Source organism: Miscanthus floridulus, chromosome 17 (genome assembly GCF_019320115.1).
Source record: "Miscanthus floridulus cultivar M001 chromosome 17, ASM1932011v1, whole genome shotgun sequence".
In the NCBI taxonomy this organism is placed as follows: domain Eukaryota; kingdom Viridiplantae; phylum Streptophyta; class Magnoliopsida; order Poales; family Poaceae; genus Miscanthus; species Miscanthus floridulus.
This window is the reverse complement of record NC_089596.1, coordinates 5,714,498-5,736,362: the sequence shown is the minus strand read 5'-3', so window position 1 is coordinate 5,736,362 and position 21,865 is coordinate 5,714,498. Positions and strand designations below refer to the sequence as shown.

Here is a 21,865-nt window from a genome sequence, read left to right as displayed (position 1 = left end):
TGAAAAGTTATTTCTATTTTCCACGAAAAAAATAACCGAATTCGGCCTAACGCAGCCCACGCGAGGCACGGCCTGCGCACGGATGCGGCCCACGACGAGAAGCCCACGTGTGTGCTGACATATTAGCAAAAGCGTCCCTGGACTCTGAACAAAACAACCCGCAGTCCACGTTACTATTCTTAGAGACAGCACCTATGCAAAAAGACCCTTGTACTCTCTTCTCTTTACAATGGCATGGTCCCTGGCCTCCCCCACATGCTCCGACATGGCGAGCGGTGGCATTGGCGATAGCGCTGGCCACTCGGGACCCATGCTAACCTAGCTAAGAGGCCGAATCTCACCAAGGGGTCGACGTGAGGTGATGGGCGGGGGTTGCACGAGCCGAGACACCGTAGAAGGACCTCTCCACGATGGCGGGCACCCTGCGGCAATGGCGACGATGTTCTAGTGAGCCGCAGCAACAACAAGGCAGTAGGGGTAGCGGGTGAGGAACAACAACTCACCAGTGACCTAACCGAGGTGCCGGCTCGTCCGGAGATGACTCGAGCGAGGCTGGCCACGCGCGCGCTGTGAGGTGAACAGCGGACCGTAAAGGCACGACCACGTCAGTGGCGAGGAGGTGGCACTAGAGCTACGACTAGTGTGCGCACGGTGCAGAGGGGCTCAAGGCGGAGCTATTGGTGCAGCTAATTTCACACGGGACTAAGTGGGGAGGACTGGCCATGGCACGGGCGGTGACGGGTCTTAATGTCGCGGTGGCAGGGCGAAGCTCCAAAATTGAGGCTCGACTGAGCCGCAATCAAAGTGTGGTGGGGATGACTGGAGAGGGGACGTGAGGGTGGAACGGTGGACGTAGGAATTAATGGAAGGCATCATCTCGCGTCTAGGCCCTCTGGCGCGGCGCAGCGGTGGCGACAGTAGAGAGGCGGACAGGAGAGAAGCGAGCGGACAGGAGGTGGTGGGAACTCGGTCAGAGGCTCGGCATGTGCGTGCTTAGCGGGACACGATTGGCACGACCGAGGCGGCCCACAGCCAAGCGCTAGTTGACGGCCACGCGCTCGCTGCCGACGTGGCCCGCGCGCCGTAGTGCCATAAATGGCAAGGCGACGTCGACACGGCCTCGTGCGTGTAGCGTCAAGGCGGGCCAGCGGTGCAACGCAGCGTGGTGATGCGACGGTAGCGGCAGTGGCATCGACGCGGCGCGGGCGCAGAGGCAGCAGCAGCACTAGCGACAGGGGCGGTCGGGTGTAGAGCGAACCGACGGCCAAGCGGTGTGGCTAGAGCGGCCAAGCCGCGGCAAGGCCATGGCAGCCTCGGCCAGCCGGTGCGCGGCCACGCGCGTGCGCACGGCACAACCACGCGGCCACGCGTGGTGACCACGCGCACGGCACCAGACAACACAAAGCTTTGACGTGCCCGAATTTTAAAGCGCTGATCACGACTAAGCCGTTGCTCCTAAACCTAAACCGGCTTCACTACACTCAAGATGGTATACGGAACTACTAAATCGAATCATAGCACTACACCACTCCTTAACTCAATCTCTCCAAATAAATTGCTAAACATAGCAGCATCTAGCTGTCCACAAGATTAGAAATTTTCTAAGCGTTTGAGCTAATCTTAATTTCATATTGCATTTCTAAGCTACTGAAAATATTACTTAGCAATATTCTTTTTCAATACCAAGTATTTCATTGTCATCTATAAAGTTTGCACTTCCAACTTCATTTAAGTATCACACACATGTTCTATTGCTTAATAAAAATTGGTTTTAAACCCTACTTGATATGCATGAACTATCGAATCAACTTTCGTTTAGCATTTTTATTGATCATTTTAAGTTAAAAGGAATTTATCTACACATTCTATCACATGCATTAATACATAAACATGATGCTCATGATATATTTTAGTAAATGATTTAGGGTGTAACACCGAGGGTGTTACACATCTCCTCCATTTTCACCCGCAGCTGCTCTGGCCTCTGCTCCGGTGGTGGCGCGTGTCCCTTGCCGATCCCGCACAGCAAGCCCAGCGGTGTGAAGTTCAAGGAAGGAGCGAGGCGGGCACGTGTGGGGCGTGGATATGCGCGACAAGGACTATGCGCATTTTTCTGCGCGTGGGAGGTCATTTTTTTCAAGTGCCAAAAGATTAGGAGAGAATTGAGGGTTGTTGAAGATGTATTTTTTTTAATCTTGCCAAAAATTAAAGAATTGGGAGAGTTTTTTTTTTTTTGAAACTCTTGGCTATGCTCTTAGCTGCGACCCAATTCACTCTGTGGGCGCATCATGTAGTTAACAACTTCTATCCCTAATAATAAAAAGGAGGAAGACGGTGAAGTTAAAAATAATTATTTTATTAGCTCCTACTAGTTTTTTCTGAGAAGAAAAAAAACTCGTTATTATCTGGTATAAAATGCACAGAGAAATCGAAACCCGGTCTCGACGTTGGAGCAATGGCCATTGTTATTGTAATATATATAATATCTGATTGGATGGCGATCTGTGTATTTAACAGGTAGATTAACGCGTGAGATGAGTTAAGCTAATTAATGACGTACCCAGCAGGCAAGCGAGAGAATCTTCCAGCGCACCGCGTCCAACCCAGCCAACTGCCCCCAGTACGAAATTCTTTACTAACAAAAACTAAATTAAAAGCAGAATATATAATAATAATATACCCACCAACAAACTCCATGACTTAATAAAAAAATTCCATGACCAATTTCTTCCTTCCTCATTTATCAGTGATGATTTATTTTTTTATTTACAAAGAAATACTCCTTATATATTAATTAACGAAGAAAAAGAGAGAAAGAAAGAAATACACCATCTGTACATAGTATATAATACTTAACCACTTCTTTTTTAAATATACCACTTCTGGTGCAAAGACCAAAAAATCTAATCAATTTACTCTCAACACTACTACACGAGTGTCTAGAGAGAACACGTCGAAATAGATGGATAACCAAATAAAGTTGTATGCATGGTCCTGTTAGCTAGAAAATAAGAGTATACTTTTTATAACGCAATGTTGCCATACCTACCACTACGATGCATGTTTGCTAACAAACGCACAGCTAACTACGAATCTTAGCTTCCTCAGCCCTACTAGCTCTTGAAAAAACATTGTTTTTCACAAAAGCTTAATTAGGCCTACTGTGATACTAACATGTCCACAAAGTCGCAGCGAATACACCATATATACGGCACCAACCAACTAACCTTATCGGTTGAGATTGTATAAAAAAAACATGTAGTTTATCGAACTTCATTTGACATTAAAAGCTATATATAGACATCAGCAGCCTTTGAGTTATTTACTTTGGAAACGTGCAACATATATGTGTAGATTTTTACTCAAAAGCATTTGCAAAATCTCATAAATTTCAAGGACTTTAAGTATATACTTCTTCCGTCTCAAAACAAATTAACTTTTGCTTATGCCTGATTGGATATATATATATATAGGTAGAAGTTGATTTATTTTGAGATTGAGGCTGTACTCTAAAAAAAACTAGTGGTCAAACATATACTAGCAATTCACTAAGAGATACACAAGTGAGAATATTCGGTCATCGGAATCGTAAAAATCTCATAGAAAAATTTAACTACAAGTTTCCAAACTTTTTAAAATGATGAATATACATAGTGCGTATATATATACATTGCTGCAAAAGGTTGAGATATAAACTCAATATAGAAAAATCCATACGAAAATAACAAATTTCAGGTGTACGTGCACCAGAGGACAAAAATCTGTGATTTCGTTTTCTAGCGGATATGCGCATGAAATTTGTTAGTTTGGTTGGTATGAATAATTTTTACAGAACGAGAGTTTGCATCTCGACTTTTAGGATGACAATATACATCTATAGATGCATTATGGATCTGTATCTTTCATTTGTTTTAGGAAGCATTTCCAAGAGTTTTCTATTTTTTCTTCCTAAAAACATGTAGTTTTGCAACTCTCAAAAAGGTATTGAGAGAAAAAAAAGAAGGTCATCTCCAACAGTTTCCAATAACTCACTCATAAAATATAGAATATAATTTTACATCAGGAATCTTATACTATATCTAAATTGTCTTAACCACTTCTATATACTCTTTATGTCGTGTACATTTGCATCAGGACCCTTTTTCTATTATTTATTCTTTTTCCTCACTTCCACCTTTAGATTGGCCTAAGTATAAGGGCGCGGGAGAAGATACGCGCAGCCTGGAGTCCGCACATCTTTACGTGCAAAGGAGTTTTTTTTCCCCAAGTGCTAAAAGATTGGGAGGTGAGTTTAGGAGTTGTTGGAGATGAATTTTTTTCATTCTTCCCAAAAATCATGGATTGAAAAGAATTATTAGTTATTCTTGGAGATGCTCTAAGTATGTTCTTTTTCCAAAAAGTTTGCCCTGAATATTCTCCCTCTATATAATTGATCTATATGCATATTCAGATTGCATGTAATGTTACTCATGTCAAATTTGCTCTAAACCTAAACCACTAATTGAAGATGCATTTTTTTCTGAGCCTGGTTTTGGTTCAACAATCGTGGTAGTGTAGTAAAGTGAGGTGTCAAGCTTTGTTGAATTGTTTATGACAACAAAAGCCACCAACTGCACTTTAGCCAGCCGGGATCCCAGGGGCAAAACCGGGATTCCGCCAAGCTGAGGTAGGCAGGTGGAACTTTCCTCTCCTCTCTCGCTGTGCCTCGGCCTCTCTTCTTCCACCGCGGCCGCCGTGTTCGCTGCCTGCGCCACATCATCGGCGACCTTGCGGCCGGCGACAGCACGCACCAAGCCAGGCGCCCCCCCTCGCCTTCCACGGAAGCCTTCTCGCGCGCTTCCGGGGGCGTCTCCCCGGTCATAGCCTCCTCTTTCTGCCTGGCTCCTCGTCACCGTCCACTGGTGCTGAGCCGGCGTGCGGGTGGAGATCCATTCGCCTTTGGATTGACTTCTTCGTTTATCGGTAGGGAACCTCCTGATCGCCTTTGTTGTAGCTCTTCATTTTGTACCGGGTGACCATTTCGTTGCTTTGACTGTGGGCAGTAGAATCCGAATCTTTCCCACCATCTCCATTTTGTTACTCGCGGATTTGTTTGCTGCGTGGTGCCATGTGAATCTGAGCTGATTCGATTAGGCTGTTCCTATTCTTCAGCGCGCGAGATTAGTCGAACTAAGATGCGGTAGCGGTTTAGTTTCTAGAATTTTGGGTTCGATTGATCCGTTGCTGTGTGATCTTACGGGCAGCTCATTTCTTTCTTTCTTTCTTTCTTTTGGCGATGCGATCTTCTTGTGTTTTTTTTTTTTTTGACTTGTCAGCTTGAATCTTGCAGGTTGAAGCGGCTCGATTTGCTCACCAGAAATTCAGATTTTCGACTGATATTCCTTTAATATAGCAATGCACTAGGGTTTACTGTTCACTAGTAGGCTACTGGCTCTGCTATTAGGAAGCAGACAGCTGTTGTTTCCGAAGCTCTTTGAAGTTTGTGTTGGTTGGGTGTCGTTGCTATTCTTGGTGATAACATGATAAAGCAATTCCTTGGACGGCTCCCCAAGAAGCCGTCCAAATCCGGAGATAAGGATCCTATTGGCCGGTCCAGCCCCTCGGTGTCCCACCCGCCATTGGGTCCGAGAGCTGGAGACAGGGCCGCCAACTTGAGTAGCTATCCACTGGTTATCTCCAGCTCTGGGCTCAGTTATGGGAGTGGCATGCATGTTGGCAATGCAAACACGAGGGCACACGTGAATGGTGATTCAGCCACATCAGCATTTCTGTCATTACCGAGCTTTAAGGATGTGCCCAACACAGAGAAACAGAGCTTGTTCATCAAGAAGCTGAACTTGTGCTGCATCCAATTTGACTTCACTGATCCAACAAAGAACATAAAGGAGAAGGAGATAAAGAGACAAACTTTGGTGGAGCTCGTTGACTATATTACTTCGGCCACTGGGAAATTTTCTGAGGCAAGCATGCAAGAGATCACAAAAATGGTTTCTTCAAACCTATTCAGGACACTGAGTACTCCCAGAGAGAACAAAGTGGACGTCTTTGATCTGGATGAGGAGGAGCCTGTCATGGACCCTTCATGGCCACACCTGCAGATTGTTTATGAGTTGTTCTTGAGATTCATTCAGTCTCAAGAGACTGATGCCAAGTTTGCTAAACGGTACATTGATCATTCGTTTGTTCTGAGGCTACTTGACCTCTTTGATTCAGAAGACCCTAGGGAGAGAGAGTACCTCAAGATGATACTTCACCGTGTCTATGGAAAGTTCATGGTTCATCGGCCCCATATTCGGAAAGCCATTAACAACATTTTCTATCAGTTTATCTATGAAACTGAAAAACACAATGGAATCGCAGAGATATTGGAGATTTTGGGAAGTATCATCAATGGGTTTGCATTGCCACTTAAGGAAGAGCATAAATTGTTCCTTGTTCGAGCTTTAATTCCACTTCACAAGCCAAAGTGCATTGCGATGTATCATCAGCAATTGTCTTACTGCATCACCCAGTTTGTCGAAAAGGATTGCAAACTTGCAGATACAGTTATCAGAGGCCTGTTAAAATATTGGCCCATCACTAATAGCTCCAAGGAGGTGTTGTTTCTGGGGGAGTTGGAAGAGATATTGGAAGCTACGCAACCTGCAGAGTTTCAGAAATGCATGGTCCCTCTCTTCCGCCAGATTGCACGGTGCCTGAATAGCTCACACTTTCAGGTAATGCTCACCAAAGTGTTGCTTCCTTCATGAAAGCATGATCCCTCTCTTCCTCCATTTGTGTTCGTCATTTATCAATTCTTCTGTTATGTAATTTTCTTTGGTCCCTATCTTTTCGAAATTGATAGAAGGCATGGCCTGCACAATGATGATCTCTTCTTGTTTATTCTGTTTCTGTTCAACGCATGTTAGTGTAGATATACAATATGCGCGCTTTATTGTTCCTTAGGGGATTTGGATAAGACAGCCTTGTTTTAGAGCCCACAGGAGACCTAAAATAAGACAGCTTAGCTTTTTTAAGTGGAACACGATAGTTTTCTGCTCACTTACTTTTGTAGTTTTCTGTGCCCTATATGTTTTAATTTACTTTTGAGGCATTTTGTTCTTTTGTGTATTCTGAAAAGCAACTCACAGTTTGTTGCTAATAGTAATAATACTGCCTCAATTACTTACTGCTTAAAGGCCACCTTGTGCAGTTACTTTGAGTGGTTGAGTAGCTTTTGGCTGTTGGCGGTGACTCGATTGTAAACACAATGCCAATGACTTGGGATGCCAAGAGAATTCCAAATAGCTTATAAGGATTTCTCTGGGGCGTGTAGCTCTTTGGAAATGATTTTTGTTGGAGTGACAGTCAGTACTAAAGTATGAATCCCTTGTTTTGATTTAGTTTTCCTAGTCCTACGTGAAATTTTTTTGGAAAACAAAATTTCTGGTAGACATATCAAAGGAAAGTAAAACATAAATGTCTCCTTTTGTACAGCTCAGAGTAGGCGAGCACTAATTACCTGCTGACCATTAAAGTCATTTAGGACATCAATGAATCGCCACTGCTAAATTTGGATGCATAATATGGATCATTACTTGTTAAACAAAAATTGTTGAAGGATCATAGATTTTCCATCCCTTATGTCTCATCTAATGTAGTTTCTTTCTTTCTCATTTCTTTAAATGCATTTCCGTTAATTGATTCCTACAACTAATTACACATATTGGAATGTACCTTGGAGCTATTTTTGCATTCTTATGTCCTTTACAAATATACTGTAGAGTTCAGAGTACTGGGATGTCCTATCTTGTTGATTAATGAGCTCTGAGAGAGCAGCAATGAATTTACCATCAAATGTATAGGGTTTCAGTTCTGTTACGGATCTTCCCTGAATTACATTTCTGAACAGTATTTATGACATGCCCTCGTTACAGTGGTTTATAAGAGGAAATGAAATGGTTTATTTGTTATCCTACATTATGAACAGTAATTATTTATCCACAATTGTCGTCTTTTTCTGATCTATGCACAAAATGTTGTGGAGTTTGGGAACAAAATGTTGTGAGGGTGATTTTTCATCACATTGCAAATCCACAGTTGTGTTTTGGACCATGAGACCTCAGAGACTGCTTATTTTGTTAAGGCCTATTGATATTGCAGATGCAGAACATATAATTAACTGATAGCATCTGTTCTTGTTCAGGTTGCTGAGCGAGCGTTATTTTTGTGGAACAACGACCATATCGAGAGTCTGATCAAACAAAATAGTAGGGTTATACTACCTATCATCTTTCCTGCACTGGAGAAAAATACCAGCGGGCACTGGAACCAAGCTGTGCAAAGCCTTACTCTAAATGTTCGAAAACTGTTCTCTGACCATGACCCTGGTCTATTCACTGAGTGTCTGCGGAAATATGAGGAAGAGAAAGTGAAAGAGAAGGAGGTTAAGTTGAAACAAGAAGCCACATGGAAGCGCCTTGAAGAGATTGCGTCAGCGAAAGCGACAAGCGGTGCAGCAGTTCTCGTCTCTCGACCCTTGTCCCGTCAATCTTCAGCTGTGTAGCAAAATCATACCGTTCATGTGGTAAACAAATGTGCTTCTCTTTGTTAGTTTCCATGTTTGGGCGAGTGTTTTCTAACAGATGAATCTCTCAAATTTCTAGGTGTTCATGAAACATTGTACAGGATTGAGTTGTATATACGAGGTATATTAAGGTGGGCAAATTGACAAATGATATGATCTGAGAAGCCAGTTGGGTTAGGCACAGTGGCGTCATTCTCTTGATCCCTGAGTCTTGGCTTCTTTCGGCTTATGCTAAGATCTGAGTTGATTGTTGTATCATTAAGCCTTGGCAGGAGTTGGATATGATTTAATTGTTTTCACCTGCTGGTCCTGCAATCTTCCCATGCATGGGTATCTGTTTCTGGAGACAAAATTGGCGGTAGTTGGTGGATAGAACCCTAGTTAGAGTCTGAAAATGGGTCATGTTATTGTTTATTGAGTCTGAAATTGTTGTGAATGGAAGTACAATTTTCTGTGAAGTACAATTCATATGAGCAAGTATAGCATCACTGCATGAACCATGCATACTTATCATTAGAAATCAAATCCTTTGGTTCATCATCATATATGGCTTCAATTATAAATGCCTGATAAATGGCAACGGTTCAAGATGAAGATGACATGAATTCGTCACGATTGAATTGCAGTTCTACTGATGATCCTAGCTAAAAGCACGCAACACTGATCATAGAACTATATGATGAGCTTCCTTATTGGAAGCGTGCATTCTCATTCTCCTGGGTGTCGACGGTGATCACGGCTTGCCCTGGGCTTTCATGGCCAGCAGATCCTTGAACGCCGGGCGGCAGTAGGCGTCGCGGAAGAACATGCCGGCGACGACCTTGTACATGGCCTCCGTCATGTGGACGCCGTCCCAGTTGACGTACTCTGCCGGGCGCGCGCAGGCGGTGGTGACCTGCGGCGAGCCGCAGGTGGCGAAGAGGTCGAAGTTGTAGGCGCCGCCGCCGGAGCCGCAGCACGTCCGGAAGGGTTCGGCGAAGCCGTACCGGGCGGGGCTCAGCATCACGGCGTGGTGCGCGGCGTAGTAGTCGGCGTAGGCGACGACGGCGCCCGGGTGCCGCCGCCGGAGCCCGCGGAGGCCCGCCAGGAGCCGACGGTTGTGCGCGTAGCTCTGCCGGTTCACGGAGGCGGCGCAGCCCACGGCGTCGCGGTCGTCGGCGCGCGCCAGCGTCATGGCCAGCGGCAGGCACCCCGTCAGCGGCAGCCCCTGCACGATCACGTACTTGGCGCCTCTCTGCAGCAGCCCCTGCCATTTTTTGCATACCCAAGATATATATAGATACATAAAGCATTCATATTTACAAACCCTGGATAAATATAGATACATAAAGCATTCATATTTCGTAGTATTTCATCTATGATATATGGTGCTCTTCGATAGGACTTATTGCTACTGCGGTTGGTTTGTTATTGCTACGGTAGCTGATTTGTAAGACTGATTTGTTGTGAGAAAAAAATATTATTTTTATGTTTAAAAAGTTAGGCTAATTTTGGCCGATAAGCTCAAGCACACAGGGCCTATATATCCACAGGTCAATTCATGCGGTTGTTTTGCAGTGAGATTGAAATGCAGATCACACTCGTTCGTCATCAGAGTTGCTTTATTGGTGCATAGCAAGGGATGATACCGAGACAGAGTGGTGAATCCGTGGTGCCATGGCCGGCTACTGCTTCAGGATTCAGAGAAGCATGGATCTAGAATTCCAGAGGTACTGCAGTGGCAGTCTGGCAGTGGTAGGAGGACGACGAAGAAGGGACAGCGCAGTAAATAGCAGGCATCAAATCGGGCTGGTGACACAGTACTGACGGTTGGATAGATGCAGAAACCTCAGAGCCTCATCAAATCGATTCACAGTACTACGTCAGTACCGTTACTGCAGTCTACTAGTAGTACTGACGGTTGGATAGACGCAGAAACCTCAGAGCATGCATCTTGGCCATGGCTCCATGTATGCCTTGGGCCTTGTTTAGATCCCATCAAAGTTCCAAATTTTTTCACTCTCTTAGCCGCTTGCATGGAGTATTAAATGTAGGTAAAAAAATAACTAATTATACAGTTTAGTTGAAAATCACGAGATGAATCTTTTAAGCATGGTTGGTCCACGATTGGATAATATTTGCCAAATAAAACGAAAATGATACTATTCATCAGGTTGAAAAAAGTTTCAATCTAAACAAGGCCTTGGTATATACGGAGTACCTCCCACTCCACAGAGTCATCTATGGCAGTACTAATCAATCTTTAGTCTAGCTAGGTCTTATCTTTTTTTTTCATTTTTTGGAATAATGTGCAGTTCTTCTGGTTCCAAAAAAAAAAGAAACTAGTTTGCTAAAAAGGGAAGTTCAGCCAATCAACGTACTCGGTCTCACTATTATGCTTAGCATCAGTGCAAGGACTAAGTAGCTGGATTAGCATGAAACCTACCTAAAATTGGCAATTCTGTACTAAAAGTGGTCAAGTGGCCAAGTGCAATACTGTACAAGAAGGAAGACAGGGCTGTGCTACAGACAGCAAGAGATCCTTCTCCTGTGTGTGCAAGGAGCCAAGCAAGAGATACTTTTTGTTGAAGTCTCCAAAGAATTTCGGCGCAATTTGACCGATAATTTGCAAATTCTTAATACTGAAATTGAAAACCAGACCAACCAGTGGTTAGTTCCTCTCCGTAGTCTATTGAATATAGAAACAACACAACTAAAATTTAGTAGCCTAAACTTCATAGTTGGACTAACAACTAACTAATCAAAGTGATCATGCAGGCCCTAGGGCTAGGCTCTTGCTGAGCTGAGAGCTTACTCCATGTTGCAAGTGGTGTTATGAAGAAGAGATGACAGACAGGCATGGTGATCCAAACAGGCCGCTAAGGCCCAGTGCAGAAATTGCACATAAAACACATTCTAGAAGCATACTCCATGGAGTAAGGCACGGGCCTTGTTTAGCTCCCAACTTTGATACTATACAAAAAAAAAAAAAAAGATTTTCCGTCACATCAAACTTGTATTTGGGTTTTGTTTAGCTCGCAACTTGTATTTGTCCTGTTTAGATCCGAAATTTTTTGGGTTTTGAGTACTGTAGCACTTTCGTTTGTATTTAGTAATTAGTGTCTAATTATGGACTAATTAGGTTCGAAAGTTTCGTCTCGCGATTTCTCACCCAACTGTGCAATTAGTTTTTTTTTCGTCTACAATTAGTACTCCATGTATGTGCCGCAAGATTCGATGTGACGGATACTGCATAAAAACTTTTGGCTTTTGGAGGGAACTAAACGGGGCCTAAACATGGCCACAGTGGATGTGGATCAGAGTAGCAGTAGCTAGGAAGAAATCAAAGCTGAGCAAGTGAGCAGAGTTAATGCACCGGCGACCGGCCGGCCTGTGCAATACAACCAAAATCATCATCAAATGTTCTGACGCCACGGACAGCTAGCGCAAGATGGGGATCAGGCGTTAATGCCCATACCAACCACATGCAAATCTCAACTACACACTCCATCTCTCCATCGACTACTGTTCTGGTATGTTAAGTTATTATTAGGGCATGCGATTATTAGCACTAATGGCGGCGGCCGAGATAACTATAGCTAGCAAAGGTGTACGACGACGACGACGATGGCGACGTCGTACAGGACAGTGTGTGCATACCTCGACGAAGGCGGTGACCCTCTGGACGGCCATGGTGCGGACGAGCTTGGGAGGGATGGTGTCGCGGGCGACGACGGTGTAGGCGTAGTCGTTGGCGCCGATCTCGCCCACCCAGAAGAGCGCGTCGGTGACCCTCTCGCCGGTCCCGGAGGAGCGGAGGTGCGCGTCAAACCAGTCCAGCTGCGTCATGATGGACTGCGGCGTGACGTCGATGCTGAGGTTGTTCCGCTCGAAGAAGTCGTGCTCGATGGCCGTGGCGCCGGCCACCGCGAAGTTGACGCCGACGGCGGTGGTGGAGGAGTTGGAGTTGGAGTTGGAGGAGAGGTAGGGCGGGAGGTAGGTCGGCAGCGCCAGCGTCTCGGCGAGGAAGTCGACGACGAGGCGGCCGTCGGAGTAGCGGTTGGTGGAGCGGTGGAAGAAGGTGGCGCCGTAGGGCGGGCTGGACACGTAGCCGAACGAGTAGGGGCCCCGTCGTCGAGTGCGTGTTCCCCGTGTCCGTGAACGAGTCGCCGAACGCGTACACCCTCCGGAACGGCGACGGCGGTGTAGCAGCGGCTGCTGCAGGGGCCGCGGCCAAGGCCGGAGCTGCCGCCGTCGCCACGACGAGGACGACGGTGGCGGCGACTAGGAGGCCGAGGCGGTTAGCCGTCTTAGTGGTCGCCATGCCCACGCACCACGCTGCGGCGCGCGCTAGCAGCAAGCTTGTCACTCTGAGTAGCTACTAGCGTAGGCGTGCATCCGCGGCGTGCGTTCGCGTGTGGTACCTTGTCTTTATAGCAGGTACTACCTCCGTCCGGAAATAATACAACTATGGCAGCGTGCCACGTAAAATAGTTTACTTTGAATAAGTTTCCAGTAAATAGTATTCACATTTACGACTCTAAATTAAATTATTATAAAATACTTTTTGTAATTAATCTAATAATATTTATTTAATATTATAAATATTTATATTTTTTTATATGCAATTAGTCAAAGTTGATGTAGTGACGCTATTTTAGAATTGAGACGGAGAGCTGGACGAAGGAACTGTGAGAAAATGGAATGGTAACAAACTGCATGGCTGGCTGGTGAACCTGTCGACGTACGGCGAATAACACATAATGTCCCATTCGGCTTGATGAAACTTGGCCGAAACTGGCTGAAAAACACTATTCTGGCTGAATTGTTGTGAAAAAAAAACATTGTTTCAGCTAAAAAAAGAAGCCGAACAAACCAATTTTAAGTAGGCCATACTAGCATATACGGTGCCAATTTTAAGGTAGGCCATACTAGCATATACGGTGTACTGTAGACTACTAGACTGTACGTACTCCAGCCCTGCACCACTCTTCATGGACCATGCATGCATGGCGCAGCAATGGCATGGAGGTATGGCATGGCACGACGTACGACGACGGCCGCATTGATTCCGTGCGCACAAAGTTAGGTGCAGTGGGTGCAGCGCCAATGCGCAGTCCACGCGCGCGCGCGTGCACCGCCATCTGCGCTCGCCGTGGCAATTCATTGCAGGGCCGGCGAGGACGACACGAGCACGATGAGGCGGCCGGCCGCCGGCTGGCAACGGGCAACCACCGCCTCGCTCATCCCGCGTTCAGTTCCGAGATGACCGGCGGCGTCCCATCCGGTCCCCTCCACTCCACAGTTGAGCGGCGCCCGTCCGTAGTTCGTTCACAAGAACAGGATCGTCCCAACAGAACGCGGATGATCCGGAACACCGATTCTTTATTTCTTTATGAAATTTATTGATTCTTTGCGCAATTTATTATCGCTCATAAAAAATCGTTTTTTTTTTCATTTAAAACTACTCCTTGCGCCCAAAAGAATGCTAAGTCAAACAATCTTTACTTCGGCAAAATTATAGAAATGTACAAATACCTATGATATCAAGTAAGCATTATCCACTGCTATAGAAACAATTTCTAGAGACGCCTGCGTTTGAGCTTCCTTTATAGAGTCCTTCATTAGACGCCACTAACTTAGTCGTCTCTGGAGCCCTTAATTTGGGTTTCGATGATTGATGAACATAAAGATATGTGAATAACTTTGTTTTGCATGGCTCATAGCAAAAGACCACTTGGTATTTTGACCCCACTAACTCAGTCGCCTCTGGAGCCCTTAATTTGGATTTCGATGATTGATGAACATAAAGATATGTGAATAACTTGTTTTGCATGGGTGATAGCAAAAGGCTAGTTGGTATTTTGATCCCACTAACTCAGTCGCCTCTGGAGCCCTTAATTTGGGTTTCGATGATTGATGAACATAAAGATATGTGAATAACTTTGTTTTGCATGGCTCATAGCAAAAGACCACTTGGTATTTTGACCCCACTAACTCAGTCGCCTCTGGAGCCCTTAATTTGGATTTCGATGATTGATGAACATAAAGATATGTGAATAACTTGTTTTGCATGGGTGATAGCAAAAGGCTAGTTGGTATTTTGATCCCACTAACTCAGTCGCCTCTGGAGCCCTTAATTTGGGTTTCGATGATTGATGAACATAAAGATATGTGAATAACTTCGTTTTGCATCGGTGATAGCAAGAGGCCACTTGGTATTTTGACCCCGGTGATTTGATTCGACTATGGCAAAGGACACAAAAAGTTTCTGACTACCACTTGGTGTTGGGAGCACTTATGCTTTAATGTTAGTTCTTCTTTTGTTTTTCTTTGACCGTACGACTGACGGGGTGGAGATAGATAACTTGATTAAAGTTGGAGTTAAGATGCATACATGAGAGTTACAATGAGCTAAGTTGATTAAGAATGGCTAGGCAGTGGATAAGTTCAAGAGAATTTAAATTGGAAGATTCCCTATTTCAATGGAGTCATAGAGTTTAAAGTGCACTCAATCGTTGATCAAGGCCACCGGATCATCTAGTGATATTATGCCATTTAGGAGAAGCCAAATATTTCAGCTCCTTCCTTCTCTCCTCGCTTGTCTCAGTAGAAATCACGGAGCTTCTCCCTTAGAGCTGAGCCGTGTTAAGGCGTTTGGTAGAAAAGTGCTCTCAACAGCTCCAGGAGCTGGTTGAGAATCAATACCAAGTGGGCCTTAGTGTCAAGCAATGGGCTTTAAACCGAGATCAACCACAAGTTTGTGATATCTCCTTGAAGATGATGATGAAGAGAGATGGGCACATGAAACTTTTTGCATAAAGGAATGCTAGGCCCATTAAAGCACTAAATTCAACTAATGAAAATCATTATCATGGTGAAGATTATGAGGCTTAGAACAAAGGTATATCGCTCCATGAACTCTTGTATTACCTTTGTGCATCTAGGCCCTTACATGCTAGTGTGTGCATGTGTGTGCAATATTTTGAGTCACACCATAAGTTTGTTCTTGTGGTGACGATTAGAGAATTATTTAGATATTCGGTTGATACCTCTTGTGGTGATTGTCGATACGGGACCCACAGGATACCCCGCAAGGGAAAGAGAAGATCTAGTTCAACTAGGATTCTTCCCATGTAAATCTTAGTAGTAGAACTATCAAGTAATCCTACTAGGAAATCTCATTGTAAACCGACTAGGACTCTGGCCTCCTGACTATATAAAGGAGGGCAATACTCCTGTCAAAAGGGAGAACAGAGTAGATCATAATCAATCCAACGCAAAGGCTAAGGCCGACTGGACGTAAGGTTATTACTCGATCTACGATCGAGGGCCTGAACCAGGATAAATCGGCTGTCTCTTACGTAAACCATCGAGTTTGGCATACGCCGAAGCCTGAACATACTGCCCTGGGTACCCCCGTGGCAGGCTATCGGTGGTAAAACATCGACAGCTGGCGCGCCAGGTAGGGGCTTTCGGCGACTTTGCTTCCGAGAGCTCGATGGACCTCGACAACATAATTTTCCCGACGAGATCAACTTTCATCTTCGGCTCATGGATCTGCGAGGCAGACAACAACGGCAAGCTTCAAAGCCATCTCCTCAAAGATCCAGATCATCTAAAAGAAGTTCCTATTTCAACAACTACAACGGATCAGCTCACCAGAAGATTCGCGCAGCTCATAGTATCCGAGTCAAATCGGATTTCACGACCACTCGTATCCGATTCGAATTCAAGCTCCAAGGCGAAGTTTTATCCGAGTGCTTTCAAGAAACCGAGTTCTTTTTTGGCAAGATTCCAGAGCACAACCCAAAACAACTCGGATTACCCCCAGAATCCTCTCAAGAAGTCGAGTTCTTTTCCATTTGGGCTCGACAACATGACAAAATCCTATCAGGGACAGGTCGAAAGATTTTTCAATCCAAGATTCGGGATACCACTAACAGGAGCTTAGGAGGGTCTCGTGCTAACGATAACATCGCAGGACTGTATCATCCACTGGCCGGATTCCGTTCCTGAGGGTAGCGGAACCCAACTAGTCGGCACAACAACAACAGCTATTTTACCTTACCAAGAAGGAGACTCGATCTACGACACCGAGGCATCCACTAAAGTTATCAGCGACTCCGACAGCATGAAAACTAACGCCAATAACAGAACGACTCATGCACGAGAAGTGCTCATGGTTCGACGACCGCGGTCACCATTAAATCCCCCGGAAGCACCCGATGTCAGATCATCAGATGAATCAGAATCCAACATATCACCCTTTGCCCAGGGCTACGACGGAGAAACAGATAGTCAGAAACAAGCTAGAGAAAGAAAAAACAAGTTGAAGCAAGGGCGCCAACACCGTGCTAGGCAGCGCAGGGAAGCTTAGATCAGATACGAGTCAGAATTGGCTGAGTACGACAAAAGAAAATCGCAACGAGAAGTCGAAGGAAGACGCACGGCGAATACGCCTTACGATAAGATTCGAGAAGCATTAGAAGAACTCGGAGCAACTTCGCATCCTGGTGAGAAGTATGAACAGCTCCAGGACTTGCTCCGATCGACAATCCCGAGAACGCATGAAGAGAAAGCTCGATCAAGACTACCCGCCAGATCAACAACCCACCGGCAAGAAGATCAAAATCAAAGGAAATCCGCTTTCGAAAGACTTGGGCCGGGTGGAAGCCATGACGGAGGAAGTAGGAAGGAACATAATCAAGGCCACCGATTTGAACAACTAAGGAAGACTAGGAGCAGGGTACCTACCCAGACAACCTCGCAAGATTGTTCCCATCAGAACAACAGTTGGCCAGAGGAAGGCGCCGAATCTGAATTCAAAGAAACCAAGGCACACGACAGGTTCCCCTGCTTCGCGAACAGGCTCGCATTGGTGCGATTACCTCACAAATTCAAACCGTCTAATCACTCCAAGTATGATGGCAAAACTGAACCAAAGCAATGGCTCAGAATATATTCACAATCAATTGAACTAGCCGGAGGAGACGACGATATCAAAACCCTTTTCTTCCCCATGGCACTGGAGGCCATGCCCCTCCAATGGTTCGATAAACTAAATCCAGGATCTATCAGAAATTGGGAGGATTTGCAAAGAGCTTTTTGTGAGAATTTCGCAGGAATCATTACACACCCAATCACTCATGCAGAACTAAAAGGACTCAAGCAAAAGGGAGGTGAAAGTCTTAGAAACTACTATCGACGATTCGGCGAACTACGAGCTCAAGTGCATGACATAACCGAACGAGAAGTAATTGAAGCTTTCTCTCACGGAATCATGGCTAGATGGCAATTTCAAGACTTCTGCAAAGAAAATCCGAGAAACAATGAAGAATTCAGACATACAGTAGAAAAGATGATTACTGCAGAAGAAAAAACACGAGAGAGGTTCTCGGACAGAAGCAACCAAGACAACCCGGACAAGCAAAATCACCGAAATAGCAGACATCAAGAAAGAAAACGTAGACCAGACAATACTGTGGCAATGGCCGACAAATCAAAGAAGTTTCCCAAACCCAGAAGATATGATGACATTGAAAACATACGTTGCCCATTGCACCCTAGTGGGAGGCACACCATCGGAAATTGCTACACTTTCAATGATCGATACACAAGAAAAGATAGTAAGGAAAACACCAAAGAGGACAATCAGAAAAGAGAAGAAGACAACAACGAGGACAAAGGATTCCAAAAACCCAGGGGAACGGTAGCAGTGATTTTCTCAGGGGCTCCGGATTGCAGAAGCAAACATCAAGAAAAACTAGCACTGCGGACCATTATGACAGCAGAACCTGGCTACACCAAGATACCTCAATTGGTCACAGTATCCTATCCAATTTACCAGAGAAGACCAATGAACTAGCGTGGGAAACGCAGGCCATTATCCACTGGTTCTAGATCCGACTATTGCTGGTATGACCGTCACCAAAGTACTAATCGATGGAGGAGCTAGACTTAACATCATCTTTTCAGAAACTCTAAGGAAAATGGGACTACAACTCGCCGGGATGATTACGCCAACAAGCACACCTTTTTACGGAATAGTACCCGGCAAAGCAGCCATGCCACTCGGACAAATTACTTTACCTGTTACCTTTGGAACTCCTTCAAACTACCGAACAGAGTTTATCAAATTTGAAGTCGCCGACTTCGATTCATCATATCATGCAATCCTCGGACGTCCAGCACTGGCCAAATTCATGGCAATACCACATTATCCGTACTTACTGCTTAAGATGCCAGGACCCAACAGGTATCCTTTCTCTTCGAAGCGATTTAAAGCGCGCTTTTGACTGCGACGTTCAGGCGATCCAAATTGCAGCTAAAGCGCAAGCCGACAATGGAAGAAAAGAAATAGCCGCAATCGCTGCAGAAACAAGCCAAGAAGAATTAGAAATACCGGCTAAAAAGCCCAGCATCATCGCACCACCAAAAGAAGCCGACGTCAAGCAAATCGACTTAGGCACAGGCGATACCTCCAAGACAGCAACTATCAGTGCTCACCTCTCGGCAAAATAGGAACTCGCGCTCACCAACTTTCTTCGGGACAATAAAGATATCTTCGCTTGGAAGCCAGCCGACATGCCAGGAGTCCCAAGGGAGTTGGCTGAGCACAGAATTGATGTTAACAAAAGCTCCAAACCTGTAAAACAATGGCTACGACGATTCTCACCCGACAAGAAGGCAGCAATTAAAAAGGAAATAACAAAACTGATGGCAGCCGGATTCATCAAGGAGATCCTTCATCCAGATTGGCTAGCAAACCCGGTCCTTGTACAGAAGAAAAACACGGACGAGTGGCGTATGTGCGTCGATTACACAGATCTCAACAAACATTGCCCAAAAGATCCGTTCGGGCTACCACGCATTGACCAGATAGTTGACTCGACAGCAGGATCTGCGCTATTATCTTTTCTCGATTGCTATTCAGGATATCACCAGATCGCACTAAAAGAAGAAGACCAGAGCAAGACATCTTTCATCACCCCGTTTGGTGCCTACTGCTACAAGACCATGTCGTTTGGACTAAAGAACGCTGGCGCCACGTACCAAAGAGCTATCCAGACTTGCCTTGGGAATCAAATCGGTGAAAATGTGGAGGCATACGTGGACGATGTGGTGGTGAAAACAAAGAACCCAGACACTCTAATTGAAGATTTAAAGCAAACCTTCGAAAACTTGAAGAAATGGAGATGGAAATTGAACCCAAATAAATGTGTATTTGGAGTTCCCTCAGGACAACTACTCGGATTTTTGGTCAGTCAGCGCGGGATCGAAGCCAGCACCAAGCAAATTCGAGCTATAACAGAAATGGGCCCACCTAGAAGTGTCAAAGATGTGCAGAAACTAACAGGATGCATGGCGGCCCTCAACCGTTTCATATCAAGACTCGGCGAAAAGGGGTTACCTTTCTTTAAACTACTAAAGAAGACAGACAAGTTCGAGTGGACAATAGAGGCCGACGAAGCTTTCAAAAAACTTAAAGAATACCTCACTTCATCGCCTATCCTGACACCTCCAAAGAAAGATGAAGATATGATGCTATATATTGCGGCAACTCCTACCGTAATCAGCACAGCAATAGTCATAGAAAGAGAAGAACAAGGGCGCGTGTATAAAGTGCAACGTCCCAGTATACTACATCAGCGAAGTACTGTCAGAATCCAAAATCCGGTACCCGCATGTACAAAAACTACTCTACGCTCTACTCATTACCTCACGGAAGCTTCGCCACTATTTCGAAAGCCACAAGATTACCGTGGTGACAGATTTTCCACTCGGAGACATCCTACACAATAAAGATGCCACGGGGCGCATATCCAAGTGGGCAGTTGAAATTGGAGCTCTTGACATCAATTTCACCCCACGGAAAGCAATCAAATCTCAAGCCCTCGCCGATTTCGTGGCCGAATGGACAGAGATTCAACAGCCTTTATCAGATACAATCCTTGACCACTGGAAGATGTACTTTGACGGATCACTCAAACTAGGCGGGGCCGGTGCAGGCGTTCTCCTCATTTCTCCAGAAGGAAAACAACTCAAGTACGTCCTTCAGATATTATGGCAAGCTACAAATAACGAAGCAGAATATGAAGCCCTCATCCACGGGCTACGAGTGGCGATTACCCTCGGAATAAAAAGATTACTCGTATACGGCGATTCAGCAGTGGTCATCAACCAAGTCAACAAAGATTGGGATTGCACCAAAGAAAACATGGGTGCTTATTGTGCTGAAATACGGAAACTTGAAAAACATTTCCAAGGATTAGAAATTTTACACGTCCTACGCGATTCCAACATTGCAGCAGATGTCCTTGCCAAGCTCGGATCAGACAGAGCAAAGGTTCCACCCGGCGTATTCATAGAAGAGCTATCAGTTCCCTCTATCAAACAACCCGGTGAAACAACACATGAAATTCAGGCTAAAGGCGTTCAGATCTTGATAATCAACACTTCATGGACCCAAGTTTTCATTGACTATATCAAAGAAAATAAACTGCCAGCAGATAAAGCAGAGGCCACACAAGTTGTTCGCAGAAGCAAAAACTACGTTCTAGTAGGGGATAAACTCTACAGAAGAGCAGCATCATCAGGAGTACTACTAAAATGTGTCTCATTTGAAGAAGGCAAAGAAATCCTAGATGAAATACACTCAGGTTGCTGTGGAAATCATGCCGCTTCAAGGACACTGGTTGGCAAAGCATTTCGCACCGGATTCTACTGGCCAACCGCTTTGAAAGACGCAGAAGAGCTTGTCAAAAAATGCAAAGGTTGCCAAATGTTTGCAAGACAAGCCCACGTACCAGCTCACAATCTTATCTGCATCCCACCCGCTTGGCCTTTTTCCTGCTGGGGGCTAGATCAAGTAGGACCCCTGAAAAAAGCAAAAGGCGGCTTCGAGTACATCTTCGTAGCAATCGACAAATTCACCAAGTGGATTGAATACAAACCACTCGCGAAGTACAGCGCAACCAAAGCAGTCGAGTTCATCCAAGACATTATGCACCGCTTCGGCATGCCCAATCGAATCATCACAGATCTAGGCTCCCCTTTCACAGCTACAGAATTCAAGGGCTGGGCACAAGACTGTGGTTTCAGTATAGACTATGCGTCTGTTGCACATCCAGAGGCCAACGGACAAGTAGAAAGGGCTAATGGACTCATACTAGCCGGATTAAAGCCAAGATTATACGAAGAACTAGTGGACTATGGGTCCAAATGGATTGAAGAATTACCGAAAGTAGTATGGGGACTACGAACTCAAATAAGCAGAGCAACAGGCTACTCACCTTTCTTCCTAGTTTACGGGTCAGA

The 21,865-nt window shown here is 45.1% G+C and overlaps 2 protein-coding genes across 2 annotated transcripts; one reads left to right on the top strand and one right to left on the bottom strand.

Annotated features, from left to right (window-relative positions):
- Positions 1-4,644: 4,644 nt before the first annotated feature.
- Positions 4,645-9,043, top strand: LOC136515074 (serine/threonine protein phosphatase 2A 57 kDa regulatory subunit B' theta isoform-like). The gene is made up of 4 exons (XM_066508757.1): positions 4,645-4,962; positions 5,330-6,716; positions 8,186-8,566; positions 8,646-9,043. The coding sequence occupies exons 2-3, from the start codon at positions 5,520-5,522 to the stop codon at positions 8,543-8,545; spliced, it is 1,557 nt and encodes a 518-aa protein (XP_066364854.1). The 5' UTR covers positions 4,645-4,962; positions 5,330-5,519; the 3' UTR covers positions 8,546-8,566; positions 8,646-9,043.
- A 62-nt stretch (positions 9,044-9,105) lies between these two features.
- LOC136515075 (GDSL esterase/lipase At3g48460-like) lies at positions 9,106-12,962 on the bottom strand. The gene is given in 3 exon segments (XM_066508758.1): positions 9,106-9,812; positions 12,206-12,673; positions 12,675-12,962. Coding segments are annotated over 3 exon segments (1,176 nt in total). The 5' UTR covers positions 12,870-12,962; the 3' UTR covers positions 9,106-9,299.
- Between the last annotated feature and the right edge of the window lie 8,903 nt (positions 12,963-21,865).

Coding starts and splice junctions, on each gene's coding strand:
- LOC136515074 (XM_066508757.1), top strand. CDS start 5,520: ATGATAAAGCAATTCCTTGGACGGCTCCCCAAGAAGCCGTCCAAATCC. Junction 6,717..8,185: donor TGAATAGCTCACACTTTCAG/GTAATGCTCACC, acceptor GTTCTTGTTCAG/GTTGCTGAGCGAGCGTTATT.